Raw genomic sequence first — 19,969 nt, 5'->3', positions numbered from 1 at the left:
AAAAATTATAACATAGGCAAAATAATGCTTTCCACATGCTAAACATCTGGAATAGGTGTATTTCTGATTGTGTGGCCAAAAACCTGTTTAGTAAGAAGACAATTCAGTATCATTAAACTCTAAAAATGTAACAGCATTAATAGGCACTCCACATCTGAAACACTCACCCACCCACACTGCATTTGACTCAATATTTATGAAAGCAGATCAATTAAGAAACTTCAAACTCTGACTAACACTGAGAATTTGTCTTATTTCAGCTGTTAGAGAAGGGAGTATTTGTGGTGCTTCAGTTTGCTGGCTTTAACCATATGGCTGGAATTTTCAGATAACCACAACAGCTATCCACCAGAATCCTGTTCATTTCAACGGGACATGAATCTTTGCTTGGATGAGCCCAGCACCATAAACCTTCAGGCACACGGTGGGGAATGTGACAATTTAGAGAAGTCCAGCCCAGAGTAAAAGAAAAAGGGAAAACATTTGTATTCTGTTTTAGCCAAGAGAGGACTTGGTTTTGACCAGATAGCACATTCACAGCAGTACTGGATGGACTATGGTGGTTCTCCACTTGCAGTCTGATGTCTACAGGAGAGCTAAAGTGGCTGGCATAGTCATGTTAGCAATAGATGCTGGTGCAGAGGTGGGACTGCCAAGCTCAATTGCTCTGCCAGCCATGGCTTTGGCGTATGAAGTGGATCCTGGAGGCTGCAATGTAGAACAAGTTTGTGGCTTCAGTGTTGCTCCAAAGGGGAATGGGGGGGAAAAACAACAACAACTGAGAGCTGGAACCAGATGCTCTGGCATGAGAGAGACGTTGCCTTTTTCATACATATGTCTGAGCCTGCAAAACCTGTCTGGTACATAGAGTTATCATTCTAGCTCCACTATCCTTAAGGTCCACAACAATGGATAATGCTTGAAAAAACATACTGAATATGTATACATCTTCACCAACACTCCCTATATATCTACTGACAATACAAGCACACAACACATGGCTGAAATATAAAGAGAGTAGTAAAAATCAAGATATTTTTAAGACCACATTGAAAGATTTTGAAGACCTACGTCAAGTTCAACAGATTTAAAGGAATATTGGAATCCCAGAAGATAAGGTGAAGTAGCCTAGAAGACAAAAACCCTCTTTAAAAACTAAAAACAGGTCGAGTTGGTAAGTATTCATAATCTTTCACCTATGGGGACTTTAGTCACACAAGGCTAATGTTCTTCTAAATGTGGCAGCAGAACATCTCCGAGACATCTTCATTTGCACAAGCAGATTTTTCATGCTGCATTTGGCTGCAAATTTATGACCACTAGGCAGATGAAAACAAAACCTGTAGCTTGTGGAGTTCACAACATTTCCTCATCAATATGAAAAGCTAATTGATACTATATGTAAGGGCATACAAATCTACTGTGATATAAGATGAAATCCTGTGAATAAATAATCATTATGTTACTTACCTTTAATGATTGTCTGCAGAACTACATTCAATAGATCAAAGAGCTAACATGGACTGAGCGACATTTTCAAAAAAGCTTTTTTGAAAATGTTTTAATATCATAAAATTGGTAATTAAGCAAAACTTAACTACTCAGCAAAGGAATTGTACTTTCTTAGTAGATACCAGTTTTCATCTTTTGAAGATTATTATTACTTTGTGAGAAAATGTATCTCTTTTACCGAATTAAGATGGGACCTATTAGTTAAATAAGCCATTGCCTTTGAATGCTCTTTCACACCGTTTGACCCAAGATTGATTCAGCACGCTGCTTCCTGTAAAGGGCTTAACGATGCAAGAGTTGACAGGCAAAGCAGATTGAACGGCCTCTACCTGCAGTGACTTCCAGCAACCTCCTCTTCTTCTGCTGCCTTTCCTGCTTTTCACGCTCAGCCTTCTCCTTTGCCGCCCGTGCTCTCCTCTGTTTCTCCTCCGACTCCCTCTGCTTCAGGTTCTCCTTCAGAGCTTGCTGCGGGGAGGAGGGAAACAGACGTAAAGAAAGAGAAAACAAGATGGACTGCTAAGTGGGGTTAATTACAGTAGTGTAGCGCTTGTCAAAATAAGAAGCAGCTGTCAAACCCTACAGACATCTTTATCAGGCACCATTAAAGTCAAATTAAGCTTTTAAAGTGCATTTCCACTCTAGTCCTGCCAGACACAAAACAGCTTGACACCAGAAAGTAAGGAGACCCCGAATTCTTTGGAGGTCCGACCGTTGGTATGGTAATCAACGACTAAATCAGTATTCGAATGCTATATATTTTTTCCTATTTTTAGTGTTGTCATATATGCATTACCACAAAAATCCCAATAGCCCATGAAATTAGAAATAGTAGTCCAACATTATTCATAACGTCTTATGAGCTCATTGTGAATTTTTCTCAGACAGGGACATTTTGAATCTTTGTGACAGTTTCATGAATTGCAGCACTGACACTGGGACAGTGAGACTTCACATGCTTACACTACGACAAGTTGACCACCGAAAAAATTATGACAAATGAAACGGAACAAATGAAATGGCATATTTTAAATCTACAAGTTCAGGAAGTCACGTGAAAACTGTAACAGCTTAGCCAACTGCTAAATGTCAGTTAAAAATGAATAGAACGCAACAACAAGTATTAAAAAGCATCAAGTATCAATTCGCTGAGACAGTGAGCCATATTTAACATCCACCGATGGCAGCTTTGTCCAGTCGGTTAACAGCAGGTGAGTATTACTTACAGCGATACAATTCAACAGCAGCAGGCTGTTCAGGAGATATTGAGCTGAGCACAGCTTACAGGTGCCGTTGTGTGGGTGGATGTTTATGTCTACCACACAATCAGCAGATTAAGAAATAACCGTATTTAAAGCCACCTGGATTTGACCAAATCTGACTACATGATGCCAAACATCCGAGCAAGAAACAATTAATGTAGCTGGAATATTAAGGCAGCATTTTCAGGATTTTTTATGACTTTATCGTTTCACAAGTATAGCTTTCAAAAATGATAATGGTTATTCAATGATTGGACATATATACTGTTTATCCATCCATTATCTATACTGCTTATCCTTTAAGGGCCGCAGGGAAGCAGGAGACAATCTCAGCTGACTGCGAGCGAGAGGCAGGGGAGAAAACACAGAAAGGCCCTGGGTGTGTGTCAGGTTCGCACCTAGAACAGTGATAACCACTGCAATACCACGTATCACGAATGATTCTATGCTAATCATTTTCTTTGTTTTATCACTAAACTACTCTCACTGGAGTGTCTGAGAACCCATGTTGTCCGGACAGGAATTATAATTCAATACAAATATGTGTTATTTCTCTTCCTAATGTAAAAAGGTTTGACTTAATGATTGTCAATTAACTTTGAACAGACCGCTGTTTGTGGCATCTAGTGGTGAAGGTTCAGACTGCAAGCAACTGAATACCCCTCCCCTCAACCATACCTTCCCAGGTGTGCAGGAGGACCAACGGTGGCCTTCAGCGAACACACATAAATGCTCTACATTCTAAGTATGTTTGTTCTGAGTCACTGTTCAAGTTTTACAGCTTCCATTTTTATTTTCTGGGCAGCAGAGTAGTTCTTTAGTACTAGAACTTCCCTTTTTGGTGGAGCACATCCTCATGGAATTTGCAGGATTAAATGTCATTCACTGATAAAAACAGAAGAACACCTTTCATTGGAAGTGCAAGGCTAACATCAATATAAGGTATTGGGACAGGGGTGTTCTTTACTTATGTTTAAACAAACAGATGTAGCCTATGACAAACCTGTCAAAACGTGTTATATATTCTATTCCGTCTGTCTAGACTTATTGAATTTATAGGGATGGTATGCATACAAACGACTGTGATTACAGGTTCTGTAATCCATGTGCCAAAAAGCTGTTGAACTCATACGATGGTGTCAAAAGCTCAATAGTGCCACAGCCAAGAGACAGACTGCATATGATTTAATAAGAGTGCCAGCATGATTGCCATCCTGATCAATAGCAAGTCACTTAAAGCGAGGGAGTCTTGGCTTTTATCAAACACCAGGCTCCTCTTCCTCATCTTCCCTCCTCTTGAGTTATTCACTCGGCCCTGGCTTGGCAGGCAAGTCAGGGGAAGAATGCCAAACCACCATGAACGGCTGCATGCAAAAGCACACACTACAAGAACTGTGTAGTATATCAGGAGCTACGGTGGATAATAAAGAAGGACAGTCACTTACAGCCTCTTATTAAGTCTGCATTCCAGAGAGCGTTGCTGGAAATTATATAGTCAACTTGAAATAAATACATTTCAGCGTAGTCACTTTAAGATCAACAAGCCACTGAGAAATAACAACTCGAGTAAACACAGTGAGTTACTGATGTGTTAATGGTATACAATATTCACACTTTGATACAGCTCGTAGCGTATATGACTGAAGTGTTGTCTGTGGCCAAGGGTTGTTTTTCTCATCTATGAACATACCACAAGGTTTGTTGGCAACTTAGCAAACATTTCGCTATGTTGATATGGAGGAATATCTGTATTTCAATGTTCTCATCAAGTGCTCATCCACATTTTTTTAATCTTTGGGATGTTCGAGAAAATCGACAGAGAAGAAATCCTCCATTTACTTCTCTTATTAGTGCAAACTTTGGCATTAGAGAATTGCAACCCCTACTTATTTAAACAGACCACTTTTTAGGATTTAATTGCCTCTGGTGGTGAGGTTTCAGATTGCAGGCGACTGAAAAGTCCTCCTTCCCCTCAAGCTTCGCTTTCCAAGCGTGAAGGAGGACTTATGGGAACACAACATCAGGAAATGCTCTCCGAAGTCAGTGTGTGGTTTGTTTGTTCAGAGTGTCCACTACGAAATATGTAGGAATATCGACAGACAGGGATTCCTTCATGTATTTTAAACTTGCCACTATGATGGTTACCATGTTTCTATTTGAATTAACACACACTGCTTTGATGATGTCACTGAGGACAAAATGAAAAAGGTCACGTTCCATCTTAACGTGAACAGCACTTGTTTATATAAACTACCATAAAAAGACCATAAAGACACTGATGAGCACCACTTAGCGGGTTTATAGAACATTCAGAAGTTGAAGAGAGTGCTGAGGAAGGGGAGAGAGGTGAGATGAATATCAACTGACTGAGACTGAAGCTGTCCCGAGCTCCATTTTAAATGAAGCCAACTCCACCACAAAATTAACTTTGATTTGATGGAATGACTATCGGTCGCTCAAGGCAACCACTAATTCACAAATGACTTTTCTTAATAGGTATCACTTTTTGTAAATCCCAGGTAGAGAAAACAAGGAACAAGCAGAGGAAAGAACAAGAGCACTGATACATTGTATGTTTACAATAAGGAACAATTAATGGATCCCAGGTTACAATTGGACAGTTGTGATGGTTACCTAACTCAAAACTCAGACCCTCCTTCCCCTCATTGCTATTAAGAAGCTCTCTTATTAAAAAGGCAACCTCATTTTCTAAAGCACAATGCGAACACACTTACATTATAAAAAACAAACAGAGCTGTAGTACCCTTGACACAGTCAATGTCTTTCCTACAGCAATCTACCCAGATTAGATTTTCCAAACATATTCTAAAACCAAAGGACTTGTAAATGTAAGACTAGTTTATCTTTGGCCAAAAATAAACAGAAAAAAACAGATGCCATCATGCAAATGACCACTGTAGCATGAGTCTTATAAATGTATAGGCAATAATAATACAGATTGTTTAGGGTTGATTTAAGGTTTTGTTTCTTTAATCCACAGTCTGCAGCGATGCCAGCAGCTTGTACAAGTGGTGTCATTACCATGCTAGACAGGTCCACAGTGATGTTTACAAGTGGATGTTTACCTTGTTCACAATCTTCTGTCAGTGTGTAAACATGCTAACATTTGCTAATTACCAATAATCACTATGTGAAGGTGTTGCAGGTATGTACCTGTAGTCAATCGTGTTTGAGAAATACACTAAACCAGAACTTTATTAGGAAAGCCATACAAATACTGGGGATAAGAATACAAGAATACTTTGCTCTCAAGACGGCCTCAATAGCTCCTGGCATGGATTCTATATAAGTTTCTTTTACTTCTGGTTCATGTAGACATGACTGCATCACATAATTCAAACTCACATGCAGATCATTTGTCCATCTGACAAATCTGCATGTTATTCGTCAGATGGACATTCATGCTGCGATCGCACTATTGGATTCAGATCTGGTGACTGGGCAGGCTACTGAAGTAACTTGAACTCACTGTCATGTTCATGAAATCAATTTGAGACGACTATTGTTTTGTGACATGGTGCATTATCATGCTGCGAGGAGCCATTAGTGAAGATGGGTAAATTGTGGCCATTAAGGGATGCAGATAGTCAGCGACACTACTCAGACAGCAGTGGCATTTAAACAATGATTGACTGATACTAAGGGGCCCAAAGAAAACATTCCCCACACCATTACCCCCCCACCAGCCTGGACAGTTGTCACGAGGCAGGTTGGTTCCGTAGATTAGCGCGGTTGACGCCAATTTCTGACCATACCATCTGCGTGCCTCAGCAGAAGAGACTACATTTTTCCGGTCATCAGAAGCTGTATAGTTTTGGTGAGCCTGTGCCGACTGCAAACTCATATTTCTGTCATGTCTCGCTGTTGCAGCTCATCCACCTCGAGGCTCAGCTTGTTATGCATTCTCAAAAAAAGAAATTTATCCTGACTACAGTTTTAAAGTGTGGTTATATGAGTTTCATAGCCGTTCTGTCAAATTAGGCCAGCCTGGCCTTTCTCCTCTGACCTTGCTCATCAAAAAGACATTTCAGTTCACAGGAACCACCACTCACTGGATATTCTTTTTGTGTTGTGTAAAAAAATTTTGTAAACTGCATGACTACCTATGTGACTAACTAACCCATAACTATCATGAGTGGCAGCTGTTTTCAATTATATGCCCATGGAGATCAACAGAGAAGGTAAAACTGGGCAAAATTACATCATATCTAAAACTAGAGCCTGCCAGGCGCCCTGCCAGCAGCCTGGGAAGAACATGATGAAGTAAAAAATGTGGCAATACAACAAGTAGGCCTGTTTAAGAGAGGACCACTCTTCAACTTCACAATGAGAACAGAAAAGGAGCAGTTAAAATATTAAAGCAAAAACATTGAGGAAACTTGATATGAGCACAGGCAGCACAAAAAAGCCATGCTGTCTTTTTAAATCATAAAACAAATTAGCAATATAAGAACAATAAAAGACAGAAAACAGTCAGCGTGAACATTAACACGGTAATGCCAGAAAAAACGATTTACATTTGTCTTTAAATCGTGATTCAAATTTGAATGCGGCTTATCTAGATACCGAGAACTAAATAAATATTGATTTTGATTGAAAGGGAAGGAGAGCTTGAAAACATGAAGAATCATGTCATATTTGCTTTCTCACAAATGGTTGTTTTTTTAATTGTAATGTTGAAATGAAAGGGGAGAGAGAGAGAGAGAGAGAGAGAGAGAGAGAGAGAGAGAGCATGAGAGAGAACCCGCTCTCTGAGGAAATTGCCCTCCGCTCTCCTTCATCACTGCAGGTCTGCTTCCCCCTCCTCCTCTCCTGGATGTCCGCCATTAGACACGCTCAATTGGATTCCTGTCAGATGTACGGCCTCGCCCTGGGTCTCCTTCCTACGGGTGACTGAGCATGCTGTATGTGTGTGTACCAGCATGTGTGTGTACGTGTGTGTACGTGTGTGTGAGAAAAACCTAAGCAGCTTTCCCTATAAAAAATTGCAGACACAAAAATGACATTCGCACACAAACAAACATGCACACGCATGCACGTTCCAGCACACATACACACACACTACATGAGCCACATAGACACAGTTCAAGGCTCAGTTCACTCCCGGCAGTGGCCTAGAGATGGCACGCACCTATTAGCATGGGCCTTGGCACAGCAGGGTAAATGCTGACACAGATTTGACCGAGAGGTTATGGTACTGAGATTTACTGTGTGCCTACGTTCATTGACCTAGCCTTGGCTTCTCCCAGGATACGTCTGCATGATGTGACCATTTGACCAAATTGCTGAGGGTGTAAGCTGCTTACACCTTGACCTATCAAAGGGGAATAAATGGCTCCCTTGGGAGTTGACCATACAATGCTAGTCTTTGTAACACTTGCCTTGTTCACCTTTCACTGGCAGAGTCATTAAACTGTTTTGTTTGGTCAGAATATAAAAGTGACAGCAAAACTCCAGCCTGAACCACAGAGCTAAAAACCTAAGGGACTAACAGGCAATGAATGAAGGTATTGGATGGATCTGACCCAAGCCCTTTGCTTCATGTTATCCCCTCTCTCCCCTGTTTGTCTTATCCAACTCTCAACTGTTATTGATATTATCAATAAGGGCAAAATGACCAAAAATAAATACTAAATACAAAAGAAATACAAATATATATACAAAAACATAAGAAATGTATGAAATATAATGAGTTTTGTATCATTTTATCTGAGTCTGACTCACATCTGAACACAGCCAGTGGTGAACTGGGCCGTGGCTATTACAGTGAGGCGAGGATCAGAGCACAGAAGTCCAGTGATCAATAGCAAAGGTTAAAAAAGAAGAAGAAAGGAACAGCCAGGCTAAAAGCAATGCACCTGGGAACATTTTCTTTCTGACTGCCTGTGTGTTTCCTCGAGCCTGTGAAGACTGTGTGGATACAGTGGTTACTTCAGTCTCAGGTTTGATGACTTAGAGCAGACGGCATGAATGAGAAAGGGAGAGGACATAACTTAAAAAACTACCAAATCGTATCATTTCTGGCCAAAATCCCGAAAATTATTAATTTCAGGATAAAGGCATTAAAGCGAGAAATAAAAACATAACATTGTTAGTGAGGTCTCATAAAAATGATTACACCGTCAACATCCTGAGCTTTGATAGCCTATAGGCGAGGAGTAAGACCGGGCTACAAATCCACCACTCTCCCTGAAAACCACAAATGTATCGACAAAGCTTTGGTGAACAAGCAAATCTAAAGCATAACTAATGACTCTGCAGGAGAAAAAAGGCAAAGAGGCATGAAATTCATTTGTGTGGTAGATGTAAAGTTGGGGGCAGGGCAGGAACTTTGGTAGGCTAATTAGCTACTATTATCTGTCGCGCCCAGTGGCCTGTGCCACTAATCCTGCTGATTAAACACAGTGGGTCTCCGCAGCTCCACAGCTCACAGTAGAACCAGACTGATAAGGCCACAGAGCTCAGCGATGACATAAATGTCTGGGTGGGACTGGACTACATAAGACTGGCACTGCTCTGCTTTGCATTATACCACAGGGCCCTGATGTGAGAATCAAACAGAGCTGAGGTTCTGCCTTGATACAGCCAATGAATAAAAACAGGGAAAGTTTAAAGCCGATACCAAACAGCCACTTTTTTTAGACAGCTCGTCTCAAATCCAACACAAATATCTAACTAACATTTTACTCATCTCGTCCACCACATTTAAAAACACCAAAGAGAAACCAGCAATCACTCCAGAACTTTTGCATTGACCAGTGCTTGATAATCTAATGCAGATTTGAATTCCAGGGTTTTAAATATTTTACTGATGCCTCTGTCATCTTCAAGGTTTCATGTGGACTTTCACCTCCACCAGTGAGCCACTTTATAATGCAGAAGGACAGTAGCAATGCGACAAAAGGGGAATCACCACAGGAGACTGAGTTGTCCAGTCTTCTCAGTCAGCGCCACCAACTTTGGGAATAGTTTACCTCTTGAAGGTTGTAATCATCTAACCTTTAATATAAATTAGAGACATGGATTCAAGCAAACCTAACTTGTGATCTGTAAACATTACACTTTATTTTATTTATTTTTGTTTAATCTAAGGCCTTGTATTGTATCTGTGTGTTGCATTGGAATGTTTATTTTTATCATAGTTTTATTTGCTTTTTGTTTTAAACAGACACTGTTTTTTTAATCCTGGGATTGCTGTGCAGCTAGTTTGCATTGTACCGCACATCTATTATCCATAGATATTTAGAATTATATAAAGTATTGTAAGTCATTTTATATTACTTCTGGTTGCCTATTAAGAACTGGACAACAGATGAAAATGTGACTATACAACTAACTCTGGCTCATTTACAGTAGAGACCATTCCTCTTACTTAATACTTTATTCCATACAAGATGTTATTAAATGGCTTCCAGCACTGTGAAATAAAAAAAAATAATACCTGCCGACCCAATTTAGAATAAACTCATCAACCACTAAATTCCAATCAAATGTGAAAAGTTACTGTAACATGTAAGCTGTTTACTTCCCCACAACACGGACTAAGACTTTCAAAGTTTCCACTGGTCAAACAGCGCAGCATACTCACAGCGAACATGGAGCGAAAGTTGCTGAGATCAGTGAACAGCTCCTCCACAGAGGTCTTCTTGGGATCAACCGCGAAGTACTCCAGCAGGTTCCGATACAGCGTCTCCATATTGCTGTGCATGATCACCAGTTTGCCGTACTGTTCCCGCGCAACCTTGCTGAAGCTGTGGGGACGTGGTCAAGGTCAACAACGCATCCATCACACATTCAGAGTAAATTAAATGTTGCTGCGAGCGCTCCCCCTGTTTGACAGCAACGCAGGAAATTGAGGGTGAAAGAAATACTGAAAGCGTACATATTTGCAGCTGTAAGGAATCTGGAGAGCAGACTGAGTATTAAACTATGATGTTGACATTGCAGATGATGTCAGTCAGGTTACTAATACACTGCTATGACCCCCTGCAGACCACTCTCGTGTGGCTGCTGGCAAAGTGTGTTGGTGTATCTATATCAAAGTTAAAAAGAGACACATTTAAACACAAATATATATATACAAATGCAGCAGCATGAACAGTCTTACTCTGCCTAACACTACAACTTCCACTGCATGGACCAATGACATGTCCTTGTAACTCACACTATAGAAGAATTGGTATCAAGTGATGGTCTTTCCAAAATGTTATTAGCCAAGAGATATCTAGCAAATATCATTGGTTTTATTCCCACTCCTCACCCCCTGCTCTTGCAGTTCTGGTGAGCAGGTATGATCTCCTGCGAGAAGTGTGTAACTGACTGAGAGTCATAGCTTGAACTGCCAGAATCAGGCCCAGCAAGTTCAAGAGTAATGTCGAACTGTAGAGAAAAATATTTAAAAGTCACTTCAAAACCAGCGTTTATCTGCAATATTTAGTGAGGAAACTTTTAAAATATCAAGACTTCTTAACAAAGTCTGCTGTTTTTGTTACAGCGTCAGCTCTTCTGGGTCAGGAAGCTGGGGTTTGTGGGTAATATCCACGGTTTGTTTAGGGTAAGGGTTGCAGAGGGTGCTGTTGCTCAGTTAAAGTTACACAGTGTTGCTGCTTTAAGATCATCTGTACGTTAGGTTGCTCCAAAATTCACTATCATGGATAACTGAGGATAATTAAACCAAGCAAAGCATAGGACAAGTCTCTACTGTTAGTGCACGTGTGTGTGTGTGTGTGGAGGATGAATAACAGGTCAGAGTTGTGTCATAAGCTATAAAGATGAATATAAAACTTAAAGCTATGACGCTACTAACAGCACAGTACTGTCAAACAATTCCCTTGTAAATAACCAGGCACACAATACTTACTCATTGTAAAAATCTAGCAAGCAAGAATGAGCCTTCCTAAGTGTCTTATATAATATTTCATTAGCACTTGTGTGTTTTTATCATTTTTATATATTATTTTTGAAAAGCGTAGCCGGAGCTGTCCACATAATGACCCTGAACAGCAAAAAAGAAATGTATCCACGAAATGTTTTTTATCTGAGTTTGAATCAATGGGCTTCATTTAAAAAGTCTAATTTTCTTATGTGGATGGATAAGAAGAAAAAAAGCAGGCTTGCTAATGACCCCAACATCCTCGTCTCATGGCAGATAAGAAGTGCCAATGTCTGTGGTCGCACAAGTACGTGGGCAGCCTCTCTGGCTCCTATTGAGCCCCTTCATTATGGCTCAATTGATAGAGCCATTTGAGGTCTGGCCTCAGCTGAATCTGGCTGGGGATGGAACAACCTATTCACAGCTGGGTAAATGCTGTTCAATAGGCACTGCTCCTAGATTGACTTGTCTGTAATATCTTTCCAAGCCAGGAGCTGGGGGGGAGAAGCAGAAGGATAATCTGAGCAGGTGATGGAAAACAAGAGGGAGCGAAAAGAAGGCAAAGCTGAGCGCCTGGGTTGATAATTATCATGGGGTGAAAAATATCTCTCCTCCTCATGTCCACCCCTTTCCTCACTTCTTTACTATTCCAGAGACAGCAGTGGTCCACCGCTGCTCATTATCAAGAATTCTGGTTCACTCTCTCTTTCTTACAGACCTTTACACCCCTATATGAGTTTTTTTCCCTTCTCCCATTCTTCATTTGCTCATTATCCTTCTGTTTTTCTTCTACCCTAATTTGCCGCCGTCTCGAGCTTGGCTCATGTTCTGAAGTGAAACACTAGAACAATAACAAATTAACAGTATGCTCAATTGCTGGGAGAAGTAAAAGTTAATTTTGAATGTCACCAATGTGACACTCCAGGTTTCTCATGCTACTGTGGCGACGGTATATTTTGTTTGTTGTCGTTAGGATGAGCAGTGAAACAGCTTCAAGTATAAAGGAATGAAAACCCCTCACCTTCTACTTCAATACAATTCTTTTAAATACCTTATGACCTGGATGACTGGGGATCTTCATAAAATCATGGTTTAATAACTACATTTTTAGAATTATGAATAAATCAAGCTCAGAATTACAAGCCTTGCTTCAGAGGTTACTCATTTTGTTTTTCTTGTTCTTTCTTTTTTTAAACAAATAAACTGTCCAAAAAATATTTTGATATAAAATGGTAACGATATGTAATACAATAACAATTAAAGGGCCATTTTAAAGGTTAATTTAAAGGTGCAGTTCAATCAATACCACATCTCTTGATATTCATTACTTTCGATTGTAGACTGTAGCCATTAATTGGGCTACCAATTAAAACTGCTGAGGTTCTGTTTTCTCAGCCAACAAAAGCTTGATTTAACAGAACAGATTTATGTTGAACTCTGTGTGAAATACTTAGGTACTAAAAAATATCATCATAATGTAAGCAAGGCCACCGAAGTTTAAATATTTGTTGGTGATACAGTTAAACCCTGACGAGGGTGTGTGTATAAGCGATTGTGTTTCTATTGCTTAAAATTAAAGCCCTGACACTGTGTTTAATTTATTTAATTGTATCTACAATTGATTTTATTAGGGGCCTACAGCTCAGAATTCATTTTAAAATTCCATGTTGATGTTTGAGTTTTTAATCTGCGTTGCTAAATTGAGACAGGCACCAGGAATTTGGAAAGCGAACCAGTGAAAGACGGACCTGTCAAATCCATTCTCTGGGTTGCACTCAGGTTCTCTGCTAACTACCAACGGCACAATCCATCAGTGGCCCAGGCCCAAGGCTACTGATCAAAACTACATGAAGGCGGCTGGGCACAGAGTGTATTATTGAACACGTACTTACACACCTGGTCTGAGACGTACCTGACACCTGTCAGCGCTGGATCTCGATATCCAGACAGGGCAGTGAGGCAACGCTTACACCAAAGAAACTATTGTGTATTCATGTTTCTTTTTTTAAATCAGTAATTACATTAAATATATCAAATTGCTCCTTTTCCATGAACATACAGCAATGACTGACAGAATGAGAGAGCATGAGAGTGACAGAGTAACAATGGAGGCTTTGTCCCAATTCTCCCTCGCCAACCTTTCCCTTCATTTTGAAGTTGCCCTCAGTGTGAAGTATATAAAATGAGAGAGGAGAGCGGAGCTGGTCCAGTAACTTGAACTTTGAATGGGATGCCACTCATGACTTGTAGACAACATGGTGAGTAGAAAGAGGAAAAACACAAGTGCTGTGTATAAAGGACTAAGGGCGGGAGGACTATCCTTGTCTCACATTTTTATATTTTAACACTATTCTTTGTCGTTTCTTTTCTTGAGTGATTTTCATGAGTGTACACATCTGCAACTAATTGAACACAACAGATTCATAATTCATTTTGAAAAAGGTAAAGAAAATTTCTTAAAGACGTTAGCGCTCCTTTGTCTTGACCAATGTCTTGGATGGGTAAGTAGGTAAATGAATGTATTATAATCATTATTATAATTATAAAAGGATATTTCCATTTTGGTGAGGAACATGTCGTTGGGGTCATCAGCCGAGGAAAAGGTATCCAGGTCTCTCTCCAGCTGCAGCAGCTGCCGCTCCATCTGCCTGAGGCTCTTCTCCAGATTCTCCGCAGACACTGCGCACGTACATCCAGACACAAACACGCACGTTTGTGAAAGCGCACGCAAACATGCCCACGTGGAAATGTACAAAAGAAAGAAGCATAGAGGGAGAGAGGACAAATCAATTACAGGTACAATCAAATGTGTTATTATTTTTGATGCAGGGAAAAGGAGCGAGAAGCCAGCTCAGATGAAAAGCATGCTTATTATGGGTTCACTCTGCCAGAAACACCAAGGGAATAAACAATGACTGAGAAAAAATAAACATCAAGTGAAGGTGCGTTCAATGTTTGCCTCACATATGCTTTTGTGTGTGTCGTAAACAATTAGATTTGTGCAAGAATACAGTGCCCTCAGTGACACACATACTGTAGTGAAAGCAGACGCCTGCTGTGTTTGCTCGGATGTTTACATGATATGTGTGGCTTTTCAGTAACACTGATTGAAAAGTGCAGTCTCAAGGTACAGAGACGGATGTTTATATTTCAAACATCTTTCCAGGCCCCTGTGTCTTTACTCGTATCAACAGGTGCACGGATCACGCAGGTGGGAGAGCAGGACACCAAGGAGCCCAACTTCCTGTTAAGTTGGTCATGGCTGACACTTTAAGCTAGTCGCTGAATATAGCATATGGCTTAAATTACCCTGATTAGACCCTGCTTGACAAAAAGGCGTAAGCTGCTTATATTAAAGTAGTTTCAAATTTCCCTTGATCCTCATAAACGCTTTACAAAAAAAATAGAAAAAGAGAGAAGGAGAGAACTTTAACGTAGCTAAACTCCTCACTGCATTTATATCAAAAAACATATTTAATGATGGGAACAAGCTGTCTCACAAACACAAACACACTCGATTCTTAAATAAATAATATTTAATCTAAATATTCTAAAAGCTGGCAGAAGCTGAAGAAGTCGTCACATTTTTTCTTTAATAGAGAGTAAGTGTATGTTCTTTTCAGTGCAGGTAAAGGTGAGCGTGTGACCATACATAGACTGATTCATGCTTTCATCCAAAGGGGCAGTATGACATTGTACTCCTACTGAGAAAGGAGGCCAAGAGCTCTTCAGTAACACAAGTATTTAAATTGAAATCATCATATAACACCCACCACAGCACACCTACTGAATATGTACCTGACAAAATATTATAACATTAGTTCCTTTTACTCTATGAGTGTTTAAATGTACCCGTTTTAGACCAAGGAATTTCTTTGTCTCCCTTCTTTTATTCATCACCCTTTCCCCCCCATCTCTGAAGCACTGACACGAATAGTTAACAGTCAGTCGAAGGCAGTGGAAATGGCAAAGCACACCAGTCTTGTCACGGAGTACATTGTGGCTCCTGGTGTCTCAATCAGAGCAGTATTCACAGAGCAGCAAGTTGCTCAGCACTGACCGACTGTTACACTGACTTTTACTTTGGTAAGAAATCAGCCTGCTGGGCAGTAAAAAAAAAAAAACCTGTAGTGGGGGTTAACTTTCCCCTGCAGAAGACTTTTGAGATATTTTTTCCTTGAGGAACATTGAAAGCAATTAGGAAAAAAAACACTGATCAGCCACAACATGTTTTATTATTGTGGCTGATTGATGTACATCAGGAGGATAAAGTTATGCAATGCAGCAACATATAGATGCAGGTTTTTTTCTTCAAACCTCTCAAATATCACTGAAAAAAAACAAAGGACTAGTGTCAACTGTCAAAATCCAATATATATGTATCGTTATCAGTCATAAATAAATATGTATTATGGACTTGAGACTGCAAACCTGACCAAAATCATTATGATTAATAATTTTTACAGTGATAGTCTGTGCCTGGTACTGTGTTAAATTCACAGTAACGAGGACTGCAGCACTCCAAGAACATTAGAGAAATCCGAACACAATAACTGACATTTTTGCTCGCTGAAATGAAACACAAGCTCAAAAAATGTTCATAGAAATTCTATTAACAAACCGGAAATACTATGAAGGTCTCTATGCTGATCTTCCTCACAGCTTAAAGCCTAGTGATCTGTTGACAGAAATTCTCTGGATTCTGTCAAGACTCAACTATAATAACTATAAACCTTTGACCAAATAATCAATGATTTCACACCCAATGTGATTAGTATGATAGATGTTCTAGTAAACCATCAGAAACTGACACTTCACCTGCTGTTTCATCCCCATTAAAATCATCAAAAAACTAAAAAAAACAGAAGCCTCCGGCGAAACCGAGCAACCGCTATCTGCTGAATGAGGTGTGGGCAGCATGCAGAAGTGGAAGGTAGCCAGACAGGTGGTCTGTTAATAGAAATGCTTAAAGCCTTGTGATGATGCTCTGGCTGTGAAAAGTGCAAGGAAGGGTGAGACAGAGAGCAGAACAGATTGCGATTTTCTCTTTTCTTAGCTTCACAATTCAAACCGGAGGCTCTTGTGATGATGCTCGCTCACATGGAAGGGCATGTGAACAAGAGGAGACATGCAGGTGTCAAAAGCTTCAGGAGAGCATTTTCCTTGGGACTGAACAGCAGTGGTTGTATAGCAGCTGGGATGTTTAGCGAAACAGAAGTGTGTTGTATGTGCTCTATACAGACGTTTGTCATATGCAGAAGAGTGAAATAAAATCCTCTGTGGCACAGTGACGAGCCGAGCGGGAGATAGAACATAAAAGGGTGCGTCTGCGTCCTTCTTGTTCACTCTTGCCATCCTGCTCTGGCTTTCTCTTGTGGTGTGTTAAAGTGCGAGTGTTTTTTTATGAGCAGCAGGGCCTGAATGCCTCCGTGGTCCAGAGGGGCTGCAGACAGATGTAGGATGTTTTAGCGGAATAATAATTGGAATATTTGCAGAGGTCAAATCCCCCATTGACACCCTTTTATTACCCTGCCAACCTGCTGTGCTATAAATGAGACTGAGTGGAGGACACAACCATGCATACTCTCTCACAAACACGCAGAGCTCCACTATAGATCATCCTTTGATGCATGGAAATTAAGAGACTGAAAAAGGCAGATATGCATTCGGAGGCCAAAGCCTGACAGACAAGTGTGACTAGCCTAATGGTGCCAAGGGCTGGGAACTATGGAAATTGTAATGTGAAAAAACCCTACACTCAATGTGCACCTGCTACAGACAAAAAGAGCATGAAGGTGGCTATATTTTCAAGTTTGCCTTGCTCATTCTAAATACTTTCAAACTGAGGCTCGTCACTCATACTGCATGTGGCAAAGCAAAGCTTCAGCCGCATGTTCGAGAACAGTCTCAATTTACTTGAGCCATCGTATTACTTCTTAATGACTCCTCAGGGCCCGAGCCTTGAACAGAAACTGAACCAAAGCAGCTTTTCCATCTTTACTGCAAAATAAAATTAATGCAGACATGTCTATTTAGTATTATGCAAAGCTTTCCAAGTAAGACATGCCTGTGCTGTTGACAGGCACTATTTGAAGAGCTGTGAAGCTGAAGGAGCTTGGTTTCACACATTAATACTGTACGTCTCTATGCTTTGCCTGATTTCACCAAGTGCCGTACAACAGACACCCTTATTGATCAAACCTGCTTGCTGTGTGTAATCCATGTTTCTGAAGAGGGACTAAAGAAATAGAAATAGGACGGAAGAGGGACCGAGAGCAAAACTGATGAATGAAAAAGCAAAGAGAGATGGATAGACAGAGACAGACAGACAGACAGAGGAACATGGGAAATGACAGAGACAGGCAGAAAACAGGAACTGCTTCTCCATGTCAGGAGAAATAATGACTATGATGCTGAAAAGAAGAGAGAGCAGCAGAAATAAGAAGACAGACACAAAGGAACCCTGAAATAAGCTGCAGTTTTGCTTCCACGAGAGACGGGATTGGCAGTGGGGGGAAAGGGAGGCTATGTTACACACACAGTCAAAAGACTGCAGCTTTTACAACAGAAGCACAAATCATTACTGCTACCTCGATGCAACCTTGTTTTCATGCTCAAGTAAGCTCTTTGGTGAGTGTCTATGAATGTAATGCAGCCTTTTAGTGTATTTTCAGGCCTCCCGAATGACTGTCAGGCCTGATGAAAAGGAAGCCACTCAAGAGCATGGTTTACAAAGACGAAATGGGATTTGTGAGTCTGAACACTAGATATGTAGAGATGAGACACTTAGTGAGTGCATCTCTTAATGGCACAGAAACACAGAGGAAGACAGTGACGGAGGACGAGGACGACATCCATCAAGATGCAAATATATACTCAGCTTGTGGTCAATGAAGTAAGCACATGAACAAAGCCTGAGGAGAGATCCAAGGAGTGTGCTTCCCATTGATCACACCTTGTCCCGATGAGGCTTGGCTAAAGACTTGTGATTACGCAGCACAGTCGTGGGAAGTGAAACTCTCAATGGGGCATCCTTATCCACAGATTATCAAAACCCCAACAAATCCTTACGAGGAAGAGTTAAAGCGTTAAAGAAACACATGTCAGTCCTGCTATGTGTTCTCACCTTCTCCTTCACTCACTCCTGCTGGGAACAGTGCAGTGGATAAAATCTTCTCTGGAGCAACGGAAACATGTTGTGACAGAATAACCGTACGTGCATGGATAACTATTATCCACATCGTCCAGCTCGCCCACTCTCTTGTGATTGGTCAACTGCAGCCAGCACATGTAGGAAATGTTTGGCTTCTGCTCACACTTTACCTGTCTTACCTAGACTTTGGGCTTTTTTTTTTTACTTTTACAAACACAAAAAAACATTACACACGATGATGAAAGGGAAAACATGTCTTCACCTTAAAAGTCAATGATTTAATTATATGGACATATTTTGTTCCCATTATCAACGTTAAGTCCCCATAATTAATTTAGTGAACAGATTCAGAACTCTACGACATGAGCAGTAAGAGATGCTGCTCACCGCTTTCGCCTGAGACTTGCTCATGGCAATATGAGCAAAAAACATCATGACCAATTCTCCTCTGGCCACCCCAGTGTGTCCCCGCTTGCCTGTGACCTTTACCATATTCTAGATAAAACTGACCACACTCCAAGCACAATGTGAGGATGTTTGTGTCTGCGCATGTTTGTGTGAATGGCTGCACCGCGGACGATACAGAAAACAGCCTATTTGTGTTGAACCAACACAAATTGACACTACATTAAAAACGTATATTGACCCGACACAGTCTTGAAAAATAAGCCCGAAGCTCTTGCAGATGTGCCACAGCAGAAGATTAAGGTTCAGTATCAAACAGCTGTGCAGAGGAAGAGTGTGGCACAGATCAAACACTAAATCTGTTATAATATAATGCGTGTTTACAAAATAAACAAGCAGGTAATCTGAGAATAATCCCTAATGAGTTATAAATGTAGAAAGGTACGAGTGGAATTTAAAGTATAACGAGAATAATAGTCCATTCCTGTCTCTGTAGGACATTCGGTTTCTGCATTAACCTCTCCAAACCACAAACTTTAATAGAGGACCTCTGCACAAATTCAGAAATCTATTGCTTATCATTTGCAACATTAATAAAATATAATGTAGGACAATATAAAAACTGAATGCGACTGAAAGTCCTTTCCATGCTAGACTACTAGTGTGTTTGAGTGCAGTGATCTCAAACCAGTCTCTCAACCACCAAAACCATTGAAGTTATTTAGCAGGAGCTCATGTAAAAGTAAT

At 40.4% G+C, this 19,969-nt stretch overlaps 1 protein-coding gene across 6 annotated transcripts in view; it reads right to left on the bottom strand.

Annotated features, from left to right (window-relative positions):
- The window catches only part of LOC118109663 (protein diaphanous homolog 3), a 153,198-nt gene that overhangs the window by 56,533 nt on the left and 76,696 nt on the right, over positions 1-19,969 (bottom strand). For all 6 annotated transcript variants that reach the window (XM_035156956.2, XM_035156984.2, XM_035156965.2 and 3 more), the window contains 3 exons: positions 14,219-14,343; positions 10,381-10,545; positions 1,842-1,977 (listed from right to left, as the gene is read on the bottom strand). In XM_035156956.2, coding sequence (XP_035012847.1) covers positions 1,842-1,977; positions 10,381-10,545; positions 14,219-14,343 — 426 coding nt within the window. The remainder of the gene's footprint in view (positions 1-1,841; positions 1,978-10,380; positions 10,546-14,218; positions 14,344-19,969) is intronic.

This window comes from Hippoglossus stenolepis, chromosome 1 (assembly GCF_022539355.2).
Source record: "Hippoglossus stenolepis isolate QCI-W04-F060 chromosome 1, HSTE1.2, whole genome shotgun sequence".
Classification (NCBI taxonomy): domain Eukaryota; kingdom Metazoa; phylum Chordata; class Actinopteri; order Pleuronectiformes; family Pleuronectidae; genus Hippoglossus; species Hippoglossus stenolepis.
Note: the sequence above shows the minus strand (reverse complement) of the source record. Positions and strands in the feature narration are given on the sequence as shown.